General features: G+C 35.3%; 1 protein-coding gene across 1 annotated transcript in view; it reads right to left on the reverse strand.

Annotated features, from left to right (window-relative positions):
* Nucleotides 1-360: 360 nt before the first annotated feature.
* cdk2ap2 (cyclin dependent kinase 2 associated protein 2) overlaps nucleotides 361-19,799 on the reverse strand; it is a 32,671-nt gene continuing 13,232 nt past the window's right edge. The window contains exons 3-5 of the mRNA XM_061984417.1: nucleotides 11,612-11,703; nucleotides 11,397-11,517; nucleotides 361-677 (exon numbers count right to left, since the gene is read on the reverse strand). Of these exons, the coding sequence (XP_061840401.1) occupies nucleotides 610-677; nucleotides 11,397-11,517; nucleotides 11,612-11,703 (281 nt within the window). The 3' untranslated portion in view covers nucleotides 361-609. The remainder of the gene's footprint in view (nucleotides 678-11,396; nucleotides 11,518-11,611; nucleotides 11,704-19,799) is intronic.

Below are 19,799 nucleotides of genomic sequence, written 5' to 3' on the forward strand. Positions count from 1 at the left end.
ATGTTGCTGTCAAGGGCCGATAAAAAATAACTGCGGGCCAATCGGCCCCCCCTGGTTGCACTTTGGCCCCACCCTGGTTGAGACAAAACTGCTGATCACTCCTACAGGTTGCCCACAGCCAAAGCCGAGGGTCCCAGAGTACTGGTGTTTTTTTTAGCCAGGCAAAATTGTGGCCCCCAAGTCAAAACAGTTAGAGGACCCCTGGCCTAAGCTAGTTTTATTTTGAGAGGTGATTTGTTTCTTTAGACTTTTGTGCATCTAAGTCAGCTTGCAATACAAAAAGTACCACAAAATAAATGTGTTTATCCCGTCTTCAGCGTGTGTTTTACTGCAAAACTTGGGGAAGGAAAAAGGCTGCGCTTTGTTTTCAATCATTTAATTAAGATATACATACGGAACTGCAAAAATGTGGTTTACAAAATTCCCACGATAACAAAAGTGACTTGAGACGTTGTGTGGGAGGTCAAATCGGGGAGGAGAGGTTTGGTTTTCTTTAGAACATAAAAGGTATAAAAATCTGATTTGAATATGTCTTTTATGCACAGTGGTAGTTGAAAAGTCTGTACATAAGTCAAGTTGGAAGTGAGGACAGGAGAAGAGAGAAGAGTGTTATGTGCGGGCGCTTCTTTCCGTCTCAGCGAGACATTCCCTGACCAGCGCACGGGCGTGGATTATTCCTGGAAGACATCAACCTGGATTTGAACGCAGCGTAATGGCGGGCTGATCTTTTCTAAATTGGCAACGGAGCATTCTGCCCGCGTGTGTGACTGTCATTTGCATGAGTTCATTATGGTGGTGTTCTTGTCAACAACTCATTAGTGGGAAATGACAGATGTGTGACTTACTTTCTACTCACACAATCAAAGTTGTGTCTTGTCCTCATCAACCCTTCCTATTTTGTCTACAATGCACGTGGAAAGTATTCACATTTTGTTATCTTAAAGCTTTATTCCAAAAATGGAATACTCAAAATTCTACACACAATACCCCATAATGACAACGTAATTTATTTTGTATTATTTTAGAAATGTTTCAAATGTATTGACTCAGAAATCACATTTACTTAAGTATTCACATCCTTTGCCAGGATGTTGAAAAGTGAGTTCAGGTGCATCCTGTTTCAACCCATCAACCTTCCGATGTTCTTACAGCTTAATAGAGTCATTTTTTTTACATGCACTGTAAAAACTGAAACTGGCCACTCAGTCAGCAGAATTTCACTGTAAATGTAAAAAGACTACTACCGTTTTTTGACAGCAACAAACCGTCAGCTAGTGATGGGTTGATGAGGCGTCATGAAGCGTTTCGACACATTGCAAAACTGTATTGATACTGTGTCGATACTGTGTCACTAAATACTGACATCTGCTGGACATTAAAAATCCCTACAGGCAACCTATGGACCGACTCAACTGACACTGATTTGATGCCCTAGTACAGGGGTCACCAACCTTTTTGAAACCAAAAACTACTTCTTGGGTACTGATTAATGCGAAGGGCTACCAGTTTGATACACACTTACATAAATAAATATATTGTCATTTGTAAGTTACCGTATTTTCCGCACTATAAGGCGCACCTAAAAACCACAAATTTTCTCAAAAGCTGACAGTGCGCCTTATAACCCGGTGCGCTTTATATATGGATAAATATTAAGATTCATTTTCATAAAGTTTAGGTCTCGCAACTACTGTAAACAGCCGCCATCTTTTTTCCCCGTAGAAGAAGCGCGCGGTGCATGCTGGGATATGTGACGTTTCATTTCCATTTGTGTGTTTATGTAAAGACCCCAAAATGGCTCCTATTAAGTGTGTTGTCTGTCTAATTATAAATAATGCAGACGAGGCGTGTTAACTGAGTTCTCAACGTTTACTCACAGCGTGCTCATAACCACATTCTAACTGCCAGCATACAACAACGCTTCTCAGGGCTACCGCGCATGCTCGTAACTATCGTTGCATGCTGGGTAGTGTAGTTGTTATATTTGCTAGCTCATAACAGCACATTGAGAGACACGCTTACGCGCTTAATTCAATACTCGCCGTCATTCCGGGTGGATTGACAAAAGACCTCCAGCCGCTAGATATTGGTGTCAACAGGGCATTCGAAGCTAGACTGCTAACTGCGTGGGAACAATGGATGACAGAAGGCGAACACACCTTCACTAAGACGAGGAGGCAGCGCCAGACGACGCCAACATCTGCCAGTGGATCGTAAATTTGCCCAACTTTTCACTTCGGACACCGAAGACGAAGGATTTACGAATGAAGAATAACTTCAGAAAGTGAGCGCTATGTTTATTTTGTGTGTTGTGACATTAACGTTCGAGCAACATTATGTTGCTATTGCTCTGCACTATTTTGAATTTTACTATGTTTGTGATTGCACATTTGCGTACATTTTGGGAGTGAACAGAGTTGTTAGAACGCTGGTTTTTAATATATTATTAAAGTTTGACTGACCTATCTGACTGTTTTTTTGACATTCCCTTTAGCGCAGCGTAGGCGCGGCTTATAGTCCGGGGCGGCTTATTGGTGGACAAAGTTATGAAATATGCCATTCATTGAAGGTGCGGCTAATAATCCGGTGCGCCTTATAGTGCGGAAAATACGGTACACATAAGTGTGATTTAAACAAGAATAGCTAAATAAATACATTTATATATATAAAAAAAAAAAAGGGTATTTCTGTCTGTCATTCCGTTGTACATTTTTTTTTTCCTTTTACGGAAGGTTTTTTCTAGAGAATAAATGATGAAAAAAACACTTAATTGAACGGTTTAAAAGAGGAGAAAACACGAAAAAAAATCTAATCAAATTTTGAAACATAGTTTATCTTTAATTTCGACTCTTTAAAATTCAAAATTCAACCGACAGAAAGAAGAGGAAAAACTAGCTAATTTGAATCTTTTTGAAAAAATTTAAAAAATTATTTATGGAACATCATTAGTACCGTATTTTCCGCACTATAAGGCGCACCTAAAAACCACAAATTTTCTCAAAAGCTGACAGTGCGCCTTATAACCCGGTGCGCTTTATATATGGATTAATATTACGATTCATTTTCATAAAGTTTCGATCTCGCAACTACGGTAAACAGCCGCCATCTTTTTTCCCGGTAGAACAGGAAGCACTTCTTCTTCTACGCAAGCAACCGCCAAGGTAAGCACCCGCCCCCATAGAACAGGAAGCGCTTCTTCTTCTACTGTAAGCAACCACCCGCCCGCGTAGAAGAAGAAAAAGCGCGCGCATATTATCGTACGTTTCATTTCCTGTTTACATCTGTAAAGACCACAAAATGGCTCCTACTAAGCGACAAGGATCCGGTTCATGAAAAGACGCAATCTCTCCATCCGCACACGGATTACTATTTCACAGCAACTGATATTCCTGTGAACCGCACTGTGGATACAACGGGAGCACGTACGGTGAATATTCGCACCACAGGGAATGAGAAGTCATCCTTCACTGTGGTTCTAGCTTGCCATGCTAATGGCCAGAAACTTCCACCCATGGTGATATTCAAAAGGAAGACCTTGCCAAAAGAGACCTTTCCAGCCGGCGTCATCATAAAAGCTAACTCGAAGGGATGGATGAAGAAAAGATGAGCAAGTGGTTAAGGTAAGTTTAAGTTTACGCGAAGAGGCCGGGTGGCTTTTTTCACGCAGCTTCGTCCATGTTGAAATACGATTCCATGCGTGCTCACATCACGCTGGTTTTTAATATATTATTAAAGTTTGACTGACCTATCTGACTGTTTTTTTGACATTCCTTTAGCGCAGTTAGATGCGGCTTACAACACGGGGCGGCTTATAGGTGGACAAAGTTTTGAAATATGCCGTTCATTGAAGGCGCGGCTTATAACCCAGGGCGCCTTATGGTGCGGAAAATACGGTAGTAGCATTCAGACAGGTTAAAATGTTGCTAAAACCATCACTTTTCTATCAGTCACAGTGACTTTTCAAAACAAAAATATTACAGCAAAAATCATATGGGTTGATTGACATGTTTATTCTGTAAGCTAACTTCAATAGTTTGAAATTATTTTGACAGTTAATGCCAGTTATCCTGTCAACCTTTCACAAGACTTCAATTTGTTAATTGAAAGTATAAACACTTTTTACAGTAAACAAATGGTAAAACAGAACTAAACAATTCCATAAAAAAAAAAATTGGTGTCATTATTAACTTTCTGTCCAAGCTTGTATAATCTACTGCCTTGTTCAATTGTAAAAAATATTCTGTGCCTAAAATTCACATTTCTATCACAATTATCATACTGTAAACATGGTAAGCTAACTTCATTAAAATTAATAGTCCTGTCAATAGCATGGAATTACAATTCAAATGTAGTTTTTTTGTAAGCCTTTCAAAAGAATTCAAAATATGAAAAATGAATGAAAATTAATTTAAGCCATCATAACTTGAAAAGTGGCACATCACATCTCTAATGTAATCATTTGAACTTTTCAACAGAAATAGCACCGCATATTAAGGACATACTTCTGTATTTTGGTAGTTATGCTGTCAACATTTAACAAGATTTCTTCAACTTGGACTTGAAAGCATAAATAGTATAAACACTTTTAACAGTATAACAGTACTAAACAATTCCAATAGATAACATTGGTGTCATTACCTTTTTGTGGCTAAAATCCGAAAAACGTTGAAAGTTTTCCCCTTGTATCGCTAGCAACGGCATTAGACTTGTGTTTTTTTGTCCCAACGTGGTCTTTTACATCGCTAATTCCTCCGTGTCCGATCGAAAAATCTTGTCTGCACAAGGTGCAATTCGCGTAGTTTTCACCCTTTTTGGAACGGATAATTATTCCCGGATAGGCTTTTGAATATTCTTCACGGAATGACTGCAGTTTTCTTTTCGGTTTAAGACTCGTTTGCGATTTTTCTCCGGCTGATTCCATGATCCTTCGCTCGTTTGGAAACAATGGCCTCGTGCTTGGCAGCGGTGCTATAAATAGCCTTGCGCATTTTAAAAAAATATTTTTTTTAATTAATGAAAAAACGTATTTTTTATCACTGCAACCGTAACCCGGAATAGGTTGATGAAAACCGTACTAATTACGGGAAAACCGGAGTAGTTGGCAGGTATGCTTTAAGTCCTCTTCAATGTATATCTCCTGACACACTATCTGTATGTAATATGGCTTTTAATTTGTTGCGGCTCCAGACAGATTTGTTTTTGTATTTTTGGGTCCAATATGGCTCTTTCAACAATTTGGGTTGCCGACCCCTGGGTTATTCCAACAGTACTGCACCGTTAAAAAAAAAACAATTGTACAAACTTGGCAGTTCAGTCACCAGACTTTTACCATTAACTATTTGAAATATACAATAATTAGCCATAAAAACACAAGATTGTCATTTTTACAATTAGATGGATAACTTGCTGTGAAATCATAAGCCATGCAGATATTGAAATATTATTTTTGGTGTAATATTTGTTGCAATATTGTACAATTTGAACATTGAACGGTTCATGCAGTACATCAATGTTTTTTCTGTCTACATGGAAAGAAGAAATACATTTAGTAAGACAAGACTTTGCTGATCTGATGACACCTGTGCTGGAACTAAATATGTATTTCCACAAAAAATGTCATTATTTGAACATAAAATGTTATGATGCATTCAACATGTTTCTTATTGCAATCAAAGAACACATTTGTTATTAAATAAGATAGTGAACATTCTAGACAACTTGTCTTTTAGTAGTAAGAAGGCTCCTAATTGGTTACTGAAGTATGCAGTAACATTCTATTTTGCCAACATTATGAGGGACAAGCGGTAGAAAATGTATTATTAATCCACTGTTAATATCTGCTAACTTAACATGTTCCATCTACTCAGTGGCCTAGTGGTTAGAGTGTCCGCCCTGAGATGGGTAGGTTGTGAGTTCAAACCCCGGCCGAGTCATACCAAAGACTATAAAAATGGGAGCCATTACCTCCCTGCTTGGCACTCAGCATCAAGGGTTGGAATTGGGGGTTAAATCACCAAAATGATTCCCGGGCGTGGCCACCGCTGCTGCCCACTGCTCCCCTCACCTCCCAGGGGGTGATCAAGGGTGACGGGTCAAATGCAGAGAATAATCTCGCCACACCTAGTGTGTGTGTGACAATCATTGGTACTTTAACTTTTAACTTTATCTACACTTGTGTTCAACTGTAATAATCATACTTAACATTAGTTTTGCATGATATTACACATTTAGGTAGCAATCCAATACCAAGTAGTTACAGGGTTAAAGTTCTCCTGTGTCCAGAGACGTATTTCATGGATTTATAAACTATTAATTATTGTAGTATCAACTATATACGGCTCTTGTACTTGGTATCAGTACAGTAAATGCCAGGTGTGGATCCACTTATGACATTTGTTTACATTGAGGAGCGCTAGCTTGCTGTTAGCGGCGCGCTATTATAGCATGTTTAGCTATTCCTTTTCCTCCAGTGATAATGCTACTTGTAAGAAACTTACTTTATTTGTCACCATGGAAACGAGGATTAGTGATTTAGAAGTAGCTAATACACTGTGAATACATTTAGATATCGATCCAATACCAAGTAGTTGCAAGATCATACAATAAAATATAATACCTAATACACCAGTAATGATATGGTTAAAAATACTGATGTAAAGGGTAGGTGTCGTGCTGTTTTCTGTTTCAACATGTTCTATCTACACTTCTGTTCAAATGTAATAATCACTTATTCTTCTCTTCTTTCATACTTGACATTAGTTTTGGATGATACCACACATTTAGGTATGGATGTGATACCAAGTAGTTACAGGATCACACTTTGGTCATATTCAAAGTCTTCATGTGTCCGGGGACATATTTACTGACTTTATAAACATAATATGGATTTTAAAAAAACATCGATGTAATACACTCTTGTACTTGGTATCATTACAGTGGATGTCAGGTGTAGATCCACCCATGGCGTTTGTTTACATTGTGACGCCGGTGAGCTATTGTATCCTCCTACGGTGTGTAGTGAAGCATGTTTAGCTATTCCTCGTCCTCCAGTGATAATGCTACTTGTAAGAAACTTACTTTGTTTGTCGCCATGGAGGCCAAGATTAGTGATTTAGAAGTAGCTAAAACACTGTGAATACATTTAGATATCGATCCAATACCAAGTAGTTGCAAGATCATACAATAAAATATAATACCTAATACACCAGTAATAATATGGTTAAAAATACTGATGTAAAGGGTAGGTGTCGTGATGTTTTCTGTTTCAACATGTTCTATCTACACTTCTGTTCAAATGTAATAATCACTTATTCTTCTCTTCTTTCATACTTGACATTAGTTTTGGATGATACCACACATTTAGGTATCCATCCGATACCAAGTAGTTACAGGATCATAAATTGGTCATATTCAAAGTCCTCATGTGTCCAGGGACATATTTACTGACTTTATAAACATAGTATGGATTTAAAAAAACATCGATGTAATCCTAATGGTATCGGCTAGATACACTCTTGTACTTGGTATCATTACAGTGGATGTCAGGTGTAGATCCACCCATGGCGTTTGTTTACATTGTGACGCCGGTGAGCTATTGTATCCTCCTACGGTGTGTAGTGAAGCATGTATAGCTATTCCTCGTCCTCCAGTGATAATGCTACTTGTAAGAAACTTACTTTGTTTGTCGCCATGGAGGCCACGATTAGTGATTTAGAAGTAGCTAATACACTGTGAATACATTTAGATATCGATCCAATACCAAGTAGTTGCAAGATCATACAATCAGCATCAAGGGTCGGAATTGGGGGTTAAATCACCAAAATTGATTCCCGGGCGCGGCACCGCTGCAGCCCACTGCTCCCCTCACCTCCCAGGGGGTGAACAAGGGGATGGGTTAAATGCAGAGGACAAATTTCACCACACCTAGTGTGTGTGTGTGACAATCATTGCTACTTTAACTTTAACATTAGTTTTGGATGATACCACACATTTAGGTATGGATCCGATACCAAGTAGTTACAGGATCACACTTTGGTCATATGCAAAGTCCTCATGTGTCCAGGGACATATTTACTGACTTTATAAACATAATATAGATTTGAAAAAAACATCGATGTAATACACTCTTGTACTTGGTATCATTACAGTGGATGTCAGGTGCAGATCCACCCATGGCGTTTGTTTACATTGTGACGGCGGTGAGCTATTGTATCCTCCTACGGTGTGTAGTGAAGCATGTTTAGCTTTCCCTCGTCCTCCAGTGATAATGGTACTTGTAAGAAACTTACTTTGTTTGTCGCCATGGAGGCCACGATTAGCGATTTAGAAGTAGCAAAAACACTGTGAATACATTTAGATATCGATCCAATACCAAGTAGTTGCAAGATCATACCATAAAATATAATAACTAATACACCAGTAATAATATGGTTAAAAATACTGATGTAAAGGGTAGGTGTCGTGCTGTTTTCTGTTTCAACATGTTCTATCTACACTTCTGTTCAAATGTAATAATCACTTATTCTTCTCTTCTTTCATACTTGACATTAGTTTTGGATGATACCACACATTTAGGTATGGATCCGATACCAAGTAGTTACAGGATCACACTTTGGTCATATTCAAAGTCCTCATGTGTCCAGGGACGTATTTACTGACTTTATAAACATAATATGGATTTTAAAAAAACATCGATGTAATCCTAGTGGTATCGGCTAGATACACTCTTGTACTTGGTATCATTACAGTGGATGTCAGGTGTAGATCCACCCATGGCGTTTGTTTACATTGTGACGCCGGTGAGCTATTGTATCCTCCTACGGTGTGTAGTGAAGCAGGTTTAGCTATTCCTCGTCCTCCAGTGATAATGCTACTTGTAAGAAACTTACTTTGTTTGTCGCCATGGAAACGAGGATTAGTGATTTAGAAGTAGCTAATACACTGTGAATACATTTAGATATCGATCCAATACCAAGTAGTTGCAAGATCATACAATAAAATATAATACCTAATACACCAGTAATAATATGGTTAAAAATACTGATGTAAAGGGTAGGTGTCGCACTGTTTTCTGTTTTAACATGTTCTATCTACACTTCTGTTAAAATGTAATAATCACTTATTCTTCTCTTCTTTCATACTTGACATTAGTTTTGGATGATACCACACATTTAGGTATGGATCCGATACCAAGTAGTTACAGGATCACACTTTGGTCATATTCAAAGTCTTCATGTGTCCAGGGACGTATTTACTGACTTTATAAACATAATATGGATTTAAAAAAACATCGATGTAATCCTAATGGTATCGGCTAGATACACTCTTGTACTTGGTATCATTACAGTGGATGTCAGGTGTAGATCCACCCATGGCGTTTGTTTACATTGTGACGGCGGTGAGCTATTGTATCCTCCTACGGTGTGTAGTGAAGCATGTTTAGCTATTCCTCGTCCTCCAGTGATAATGATACTTGTAAGAAACTTACTTTGTTTGTCGCCATGGAGGCCAAGATTAGTGATTTAGAAGTGGCTAAAACACTGTGAATACATTTAGATATCGATCCGATACCAAGTAGTTGCAAGATCATACAATAAAATATAATACCTAATACACCAGTAATGATATGGTTAAAAATACTGATGTAAAGGGTAGGTGTCGTGCTGTTTTTTTGTTTCAACATGTTCTATCTACACTTCTGTTCAAATGTAATAATCACTTATTCTTCTCTTCTTTCATACTTGACATTAGTTTTGGATGATACCACACATTTAGGTATCGATCCGATACCAAGTAGTTACAGGATCACACTTTGGTGATATTCAAAGTCCTCATGTGTCCAGGGACATATTTACTGACTTTATAAACATAATATGGATTTTTTTTAAAACATCGATGTAATCCTAGTGGTATCGGCTAGATACACTCTTGTACTTGGTGTCATTACAGTGGATGTCAGGTGTAGATCCACCCATGGCGTTTGTTTACATTGTGACACCGGTGAGCTATTGTATCCTCCTACGGTGTGTAGTGAAGCAGGTTTAGCTATTCCTCCTCCTCCAGTGATAATGCTACTTGTAAGAAACTTACTTTATTTGTCACCATGGAAACGAGGATTAGTGATTTAGAAGTAGCTAATACACTGTGAATACATTTAGATATCGATCCAATACCAAGTAGTTGCAAGATCATACAATCAGCATCGAGGGTCGGAATTGGGGGTTAAATCACCAAAAATGATTCCCGGGCGCGGCACCGCTGCAGCCCACTGCTCCCCTCACCTCCCAGGGGGTGAACAAGGGGATGGGTTAAATGCAGAGGACAAATTTCACCACACCTAGTGTGTGTGTGACAATCATTGCTACTTTAACTTTAACTTTAACATTAGTTTTGGATGATACCACACATTTAGGTATGGATCCGATACCAAGTAGTTACAGGATCACACTTTGGTCATATTCAAAGTCCTCATGTGTCCAGGGACATATTTACTGACTTTATAAACATAATATGGATTTTAAAAAAAACATCGATGTAATACACTCTTGTACTTGGTATCATTACAGTGGATGTCAGGTGTAGATCCACCCATGGCATTTGTTTACATTGTGACGCCGTGCTCCTACGGTGTGTAGTAAAGCATGTTTAGCTATTCCTCGTCCTCCAGTGATAAGGCTACTTGTAAGAAACTTACTTTATTTGTCGCCATGGAAACGAGGATTAGTGATTTAGAAGTAGCTAAAACACTGTGGATGGATGTTAGCCATGTCTTAAAGAAGCTCTTCCTGAGGGTGTTTCAGTGTTATAACTTCACCTTTACTTTTTACACCAAAATGCATCCATTCTCCCTTTTTCTGTCTACACACTGTGTCTGCTTGTAAGTACTCTGTGTGTGTGCGCTGCCCAACATGCTCCTCTGCTTGTAAAACCAGCAATGTAGTAGTTGTATTTTTCAGAGGCCTCCATGCCACGCCGCATTAACGCAGTAATTGAGGCAAAAGGAGCTCCAACCAAGTATTGAGTATTGTACATGCTCATATTTTTCATTTTCATACTTTTCAGTTGGCCAACATTTCTAAAAATCCCTTTTTTGTATTAGCCTTAAGTAATATTCTAATTTTGTGACACACGGAATTTTGGATTTTCATTTGTTGCCACTTCAAATCATCAAAATTAAATGAAATAAACATTTGAATGCATCAGTCTGTGTGCAATGAATAAATATAATGTACAAGTTACACCTTTTGAATGCAATTACTGAAATAAATCAAGTTTTTCAAAATATTCTAATTTACTGGCTTTTACCTGTATTAGAACCCTAGCTGTAACATAACATGTGAACACTGTGAATACTTTCCCAATGCAGTGTATAATGTCAGTTCTTAAAGTGTGTGTACCTCTCTTTAGCCTCTCCATGGCACTTTTGCTGCCAGCGTACGTAGGGCGGATCTCCCGGCTCATCTCCTCGATGACGGACAGAAGCTCGCTGTAAGTGGAGCCTTGGCTGACTTTGACGGGCTGACAGTGGAGGAGACAACATCTTGTCATCACCCTTCTCTGACTGGCGGATGTGCCGCGTCATTCTGACGGCCGCAAGTAGTGAAGTGCATACCTGGACAAAACCCATGGAAGGAGGACCAAAGTCGCTGAAAGCCGGCCTGAAGTTAGACGAGGATGGGAGGGAAGGAGACGGCACCGAGGAGCCTGGAGATGCAAAACAATCATTATTGATTTCATGCCTCATGGACAGGAACATTATTTTACACTTGGAAAAATAAAGTCATCATGTCCTGACAAAGGATTATTACTGTAATAGGAGAAAATATGGTTCAATATCATTCAAGAAAAAGTCTGAATACAACAAGGAGAAAAGCAGCAATTTTCTCATCATTTGTCATAATATCACCAGAAAATGATGTCAACATTATTCAGAAAAAATGCATTATTACAAGAAAGAAAAATATCATTACCGGAAAATAGAAAATGACAAGAAACGTTACATTATTGCCAGAAAAGATGTCAATGTAATATTACAAAGGGAAAAATCATTTTTCAAGGACAACAGGAGACGGCAGAGAAGATGAAACACACTTATTGATTACCTTATGGACAAGAACATTATGAGGGAACATTCTACAGTTGGACAAATAAAGTCATACTGTCCTGACAAAGGATTAATACTGTAGTAGGAGAAAAAACACTTGACCAAAAAGTTCATACAAGAAATCTGAATATTGTGAGGGAAAAGTAGCAATTTTGAGGGAATTTATCGTAATATTACCAGAAATGTCAGAGAATTATAAGAATAATGTCATATATTACAAAAAAAAAATCTATCCTTTCATTGTCATGTTACCGGAAAATATAAAATGACATTAAAAGTTGAATTATTGCCATAAAAGATGTCCAATATGGAGAACATGTAATAAAACTATTTGTATTCTTCCAAAGAACACATCATATCAGGGAAGACAACAAGTCATAAAGTCCTGAGAAACACTTCATTTACCAACAATGTTGAAGAAAAAATGTGACAATTTGTCATTATATTAGGAGGAAAAGTCAGAAAATGAGAAGAATGTCGTAACTTTCGAAGAAAATGCTTTTTGCCAGAAAGACAAACGTCATAATACCAGAGAATGTAAAATGACAATATTGTCAGAAAATGTCATTTTTACAGAAAATGTAATATTACAAAGGGAAAAAATATTTGTCAAAGACAACAGGAGACGGCAGAGAAGATGCAAACATACTTATTGATTACCTCATGGACAAGAACATTATTTGACACTTGGAAAAATAAAGTCATCATGTCCTGACAAAGGATTATTACTGTAATAGGAGAACATATGTTTCAATATCATACAAGAAAAAGTCTTGAATATTACAAGGAGAAAAGCAGCAATTTTCTCATCATTTGTCATAATATTACCAGAAAATGATGCCAACATTTTTTAGAGATAATTCAATATTACAAGAAAGAAAAAATATAATTACCGGAAAATAGAAAATGACAAGAAAAGTTCAAATTATTGCCAGAAAAGATGTCAATGTAATATTAAAAAGGGAAAAATCTTTTTTCAAGGACAACAGGAGACGGCAGAGAAGATGAAAACATACTTATTGATTACCTTATGGACAATAACATTATGAGGGAACATTCTACAGTTGGACAAATAAAGTCATACTGTCCTGACAAAGGATTAATACTGTAGTAGGAGAAAAAACACTTGACCAAAAAGTTCATACAAGAAATCTGAATATTGTGAGGGAAAAGTAGCAATTTTGAGGGAATTTATCGTAATATTACCAGAAATGTCAGAGAATTATAAGAATAATGTCATATATTACAAAAAAAAAAATCTATCCTTTCATTGTCATGTTACCGGAAAATATAAAATGACATTAAAAGTTGAATTATTGCCATAAAAGATGTCCAATATGGAGAACATGTAATACAACTATTTGTATTCTTCCAAAGAACACATCATATCAGGGAAGACAACAAGTCATAAAGTCCTGAGAAACACTTCATTTACCAACAATGTTGAAGAAAAAATGTGACAATTTGTCATTATATTAGGAGGAAAAGTCAGAAAATGATGAGAAGAATGTCGTAACTTTCGAAGAAAATGCTTTTTGCCAGAAAGACAAACGTCCTAATACCAGAGAATGTAAAATGACAATATTGTCAGAAAATGTCATTTTTACAGAAAATGTAATATTACAAAGGGAAAAAATATTTGTCAAAGACAACAGGAGACGGCAGAGAAGATGCAAACATACTTATTGATTACCTCATGGACAAGAACATTATTTTACACTTGGAAAAATAAAGTCATCATGTCCTGACAAAGGATTATTACTGTAATAGGAGAACATATGTTTCAATATCAATCCATTTTCTACCGCTTGTCCCTTTCTGGGTCATACAAGAAAAAGTCTGAATATAACGAGGAGAAAAGCAGCAATTTTCCTCATCATTTGTCATAATATTACCAGAAAATCATGTCAACATTTTTTTAGAGAAAATGCAATATTACAAGAAAGAAAAATATCATTACCGGAAAATAGAAAACCACAAGAAAAGTTACATTATCGCCAGAAAAGATGTCATTGGCATAAAAAAATGTAATATTACAAAAGGGAACAATTATTTGTCAAAGACAACAGGAGACGACAGAGAAGATGAAACATACTTATTGATTACCTCATGGACAAGAACATTATTTTACACTTGGAAAAATAAAGTCATCATGTCCTGACAAAGGATTATTACTGTAATAGGAGAACACATGTTTCAATATCATACAAGAAAAAGTCTTGAATATTACGAGGAGAAAAGCAGCAATTTTCTCATCATTTGTCATAATATTACCAGAAAATGATGCCAACATTTTTTTAGAGAAAATTCAATATTACAAGAAAGAAAAAATATAATTACCGGAAAATAGAAAATGACAAGAAAAGTTAAAATTATTGCCAGAAAAGATGTCAATGTAATATTAAAAAGGGAAAAATCTTTTTTCAAGGACAACAGGAGACGGCAGAGAAGATGAAACATACTTATTGATTACCTCATGGACAAGAACATTATGAGGGAACATTCTACAGTTGGACAAATAAAGTCATACTGTCCTGACAAAGGATTAATACTGTAGTAGGAGAAAAAACACTTGACCAAAAAGTTCATACAAGAAATCTGAATATTGTGAGGGAAAAGTAGCAATTTTGAGGGAATTTATCGTAATATTACCAGAAATGTCAGAGAATTATACGAATAATGTCATATATTACACAAAAAAAAAATCTATCCTTTCATTGTCATAACACAAATGTCATGTTACCGGAAAATATAAAATGACATTAAAAGTTGAATTATTGCCATAAAAGATGTCCAATATGGAGAACATGTAATACAACTATTTGTATTCTTCCAAAGAACACATCATATCAGGGAAGACAACAAGTCATAAAGTCCTGAGAAACACTTCATTTACCAACAATGTTGAAGAAAAAATGTGACAATTTGTCATTATATTAGGAGGAAAAGTCAGAAAATGATGAGAAGAATGTCGTAACTTTTGAAGAAAATGCTTTTTGCCAGAAAGACAAACGTCCTAATACCAGAGAATGTAAAACGACAATATTGTCAGAAAATGTCATTTTTACAGAAAATGTAATATTACAAAGGGAAAAATTATTTGTCAAAGACAACAGGAGACGGCAGAGAAGATGAAACATACTTATTGATTACCTCATGGACAAGAACATTATTTTACACGTGGAAAAATAAAGTCATCATGTCCTGACAAAGGATTATTACTGTAATAGGAGAACATATGTTTCAATATCATACAAGAAAAAGTCTTGAATATTACGAGGAGAAAAGCAGCAATTTTCTCATCATTTGTCATAATATTACCAGAAAATGATGCCAACATTTTTTAGAGAAAATTCAATATTACAAGAAAGAAAAAATATAATTACCGGAAAATAGAAAATGACAAGAAAAGTTAAATTATTGCCAGAAAAGATGTCAATGTAATAGTACAAAGGGAAAAATTATTTGTCAAAGACAACAGGAGACGGCAGAGAAGATGAAAACATACTTATTGATTACCTCATGGACAAGAACATTATGAGGGAACATTCTACAGTTGGACAAATAAAGTCATACTGTCCTGACAAAGGATTAATACTGTAGTAGGAGAAAAAACACTTGACCAAAAAGTTCATACAAGAAATCTGAATATTGTGAGGGAAAAGTAGCAATTTTGAGGGAATTTGTCGTAATATTACCAGAAATGTCAGAGAATTATAAGAATAATGTCATATATTACACCAAAAAAAAATCTATCCTTTCATTGTCATAACACAAATGTCATGTTACCGGAAAATATAAAATGACATTAAAAGTTGAATTATTGCCATAAAAGATGTCCAATATGGGAGAACATGTAATACAACTATTTGTATTCTTCCAAAGAACACATCATATCAGGGAAGACAACAAGTCATAAAGTCCTGAGAAACACTTCATTTACCAACAATGTTGAAGAAAAAATGTGACAATTTGTCATTATATTAGGAGGAAAAGTCAGAAAATGATGAGAAGAATGTCGTAACTTTCAAAGAAAATGCTTTTTGCCAGAAAGACAAACGTCATAATACCAGAGAATGTAAAATGACAATATTGTCAGAAAATGTCATTTTTACAGAAAATGTAATATTACAAAGGGAAAAAATATTTGTCAAAGACAACAGGAGACGGCAGAGAAGATGCAAACATACTTATTGATTACCTCATGGACAAGAACATTATTTTACACTTGGAAAAATAAAGTCATCATGTCCTGACAAAGGATTATTACTGTAATAGGAGAACACATGTTTCAATATCAATCCATTTTCTACCGCTTGTCCCTTTCTGGGTCATACAAGAAAAAGTCTGAATATAACGAGGAGAAAAGCAGCAATTTTCCTCATCATTTGTCATAATATTACCAGAAAATCATGTCAACATTTTTTCAGAGAAAATGCAATATTACAAGAAAGAAAAATATCATTACCGGAAAATAGAAAACCACAAGAAAAGTTACATTATCGCCAGAAAAGATGTCATTGGCATAAAAAAATGTAATATTACAAAAGGGAAAAATTATTTGTCAAAGACAACAGGAGACGGCAGAGAAGATGCAAACATACTTATTGATTACCTCATGGACAAGAACATTATGAGGGAACATTCTACAGTTGGACAAATAAAGTCATACTGTCCTGACAAAGGATTAATACTGTAGTAGGAGAAAAAACACTTGACCAAAAAGTTCATACAAGAAATCTGAATATTGTGAGGGAAAAGTAGCAATTTTGAGGGAATGTATCGTAATATTACCAGAAATGTCAGAGAATTATAAGAATAATGTCATATATTACAAAAAAAAAATCTATCCTTTCATTGTCATGTTACCGGAAAATATAAAATGACATTAAAAGTTGAATTATTGCCATAAAAGATGTCCAATATGGAGAACATGTAATACAACTATTTGTATTCTTCCAAAGAACACATCATATCAGGGAAGACAACAAGTCATAAAGTCCTGAGAAACACTTCATTTACCAACAATGTTGAAGAAAAAATGTGACAATTTGTCATTATATTAGGAGGAAAAGTCAGAAAATGATGAGAAGAATGTCGTAACTTTCAAAGAAAATGCTTTTTGCCAGAAAGACAAACGTCCTAATACCAGAGAATGTAAAATGACAATATTGTCAGAAAATGTCATTTTTACAGAAAATGTAATATTACAAAGGGAAAAAATATTTTTCAAAAACAACAGGAGACGGCAGAGAAGATGAAACATACTTATTGATTACCTCATGGACAAGAACATTATTTTACACTTGGAAAAATAAAGTCATCATGTCCTGACAAAGGATTATTACTGTAATAGGAGAACATATGTTTCAATATCCATCCATTTTCTACCGCTTGTCCCTTTCTGGGTCATACAAGAAAAAGTCTGAATATAACGAGGAGAAAAGCAGCAATTTTCCTCATCATTTGTCATAATATTACCAGAAAATCATGTCAACATTTTTCAGAGAAAATGCAATATTACAAGAAAGAAAAATATCATTACCGGAAAATAGAAAATGACAAGAAAAGTTAAAATTATTGCCAGAAAAGATGTCAATGTAATATTAAAAAGGGAAAAATATATTTTCAAAGACAACAGGAGACGGCAGAGAAGATGAAACATACTTATTGATTACCTCATGGACAAGAACATTATGAGGGAACATTCTACAGTTGGTCAAATAAAGTCATACTGTCCTGACAAAGGATTAATACTGTAGTAGGAGAAAAAACACTTGACCAAAAAGTTCATACAAGAAATCTGAATATTGTGAGGGAAAAGTAGCAATTTTGAGGGAATTTATCGTAATACTACCAGAAATGTCAGAGAATTATAAGAATAATGTCATATATTACAAAAAAAAAAAAATCTATCCTTTCATTGTCATAACACAAATGTCATGTTACCGGAAAATATAAAATGACATTAAAAGTTGAATTATTGCCATAAAAGATGTCCAATATGGAGAACATGTAATACAACTATTTGTATTCTTCCAAAGAACACATCATATCAGGGAAGACAACAAGTCATAAAGTCCTGAGAAACACTTCATTTACCAACAATGTTGAAGAAAAAATGTGACAATTTGTCATTATATTAGGAGGAAAAGTCAGAAAATGATGAGAAGAATGTCGTAACTTTTGAAGAAAATGCTTTTTACCAGAAAGACAAACGTCCTAATACCAGAGAATGTAAAATGACAATATTGTCAGAAAATGTCATTTTTACAGAAAATGTAATATTACAAAGGGAAAAATTATTTGTCAAAGACAACAGGAGACGGCAGAGAAGATGCAAACATACTTATTGATTACCTCATGGACAAGAACATTATTTTACACTTGGAAAAATAAAGTCATCATGTCCTGACAAAGGATTATTACTGTAATAGGAGAACATATGTTTCAATATCCATCCATTTTCTACCGCTTGTCCCTTTCTGGGTCATACAAGAAAACGTCTGAATATAACGAGGAGAAAAGCAGCAATTTTCCTCATCATTTGTCATAATATTACCAGAAAATCATGTCAACATTTTTCAGAGAAAATGCAATATTACAAGAAAGAAAAATATCATTACCGGAAAATAGAAAACCACAAGAAAAGTTACATTATCGCCAGAAAAGATGTCATTGGCATAAAAAAATGTAATATTACAAAAGGGAAAAATTATTTGTCAAAGACAACAGGAGACGGCAGAGAAGATGAAACATACTTATTGATTACCTCATGGACAATAACATTATGAGGGAACATTCTACAGTTGGACAAATAAAGTCATACTGTCCTGACAAAGGATTAATACTGTAGTAGGAGAAAAAACACTTGACCAAAAAGTTCATACAAGAAATCTGAATATTGTGAGGGAAAAGTAGCAATTTTGAGGGAATTTGTCGTAATATTACCAGAAATGTCAGAGAATTATAAGAATAATGTCATATATTACAAAAAAAAAATCTATCCTTTCATTGTCATGTTACCAGAAAATATAAAATGACATTAAAAGTTGAATTATTGCCATAAAAGATGTCCAATATGGAGAACATGTAATAAAACTATTTGTATTCTTCCAAAGAACACATCATATCAGGGAAGACAACAAGTCATAAAGTCCTGAGAAACACTTCATTTACCAACAATGTTGAAGAAAAAATGTGACAATTTGTCATTATATTAGGAGGAAAAGTCAGAAAATGATGAGAAGAATGTCGTAACTTTTGAAGAAAATGCTTTTTGCCAGAAAGACAAACGTCATAATACCAGAGAATGTAAAATGACAATATTGTCAGAAAATGTCATTTTTACAGAAAATGTAATATTACAAAGGGGAAAAATATTTGTCAAAGACAACAGGAGACGGCAGAGAAGATGCAAACATACTTATTGATTACCTCATGGACAAGAACATTATTTTACACTTGGAAAAATAAAGTCATCATGTCCTGACAAAGGATTATTACTGTAATAGGAGAACATATGTTTCAATATCATACAAGAAAAAGTCTTGAATATTACGAGGAGAAAAGCAGCAATTTTCCTCATCATTTGTCATAATATTACCAGAAAATGATGCCAACATTTTTTAGAGAAAGTTCAATATTACAAGAAAGAAAAAATATAATTACCGGAAAATAGAAAATGACAAGAAAA

This window comes from Nerophis lumbriciformis, linkage group LG25, assembly GCF_033978685.3.
Source record: "Nerophis lumbriciformis linkage group LG25, RoL_Nlum_v2.1, whole genome shotgun sequence".
Lineage (NCBI taxonomy): Eukaryota > Metazoa > Chordata > Actinopteri > Syngnathiformes > Syngnathidae > Nerophis > Nerophis lumbriciformis.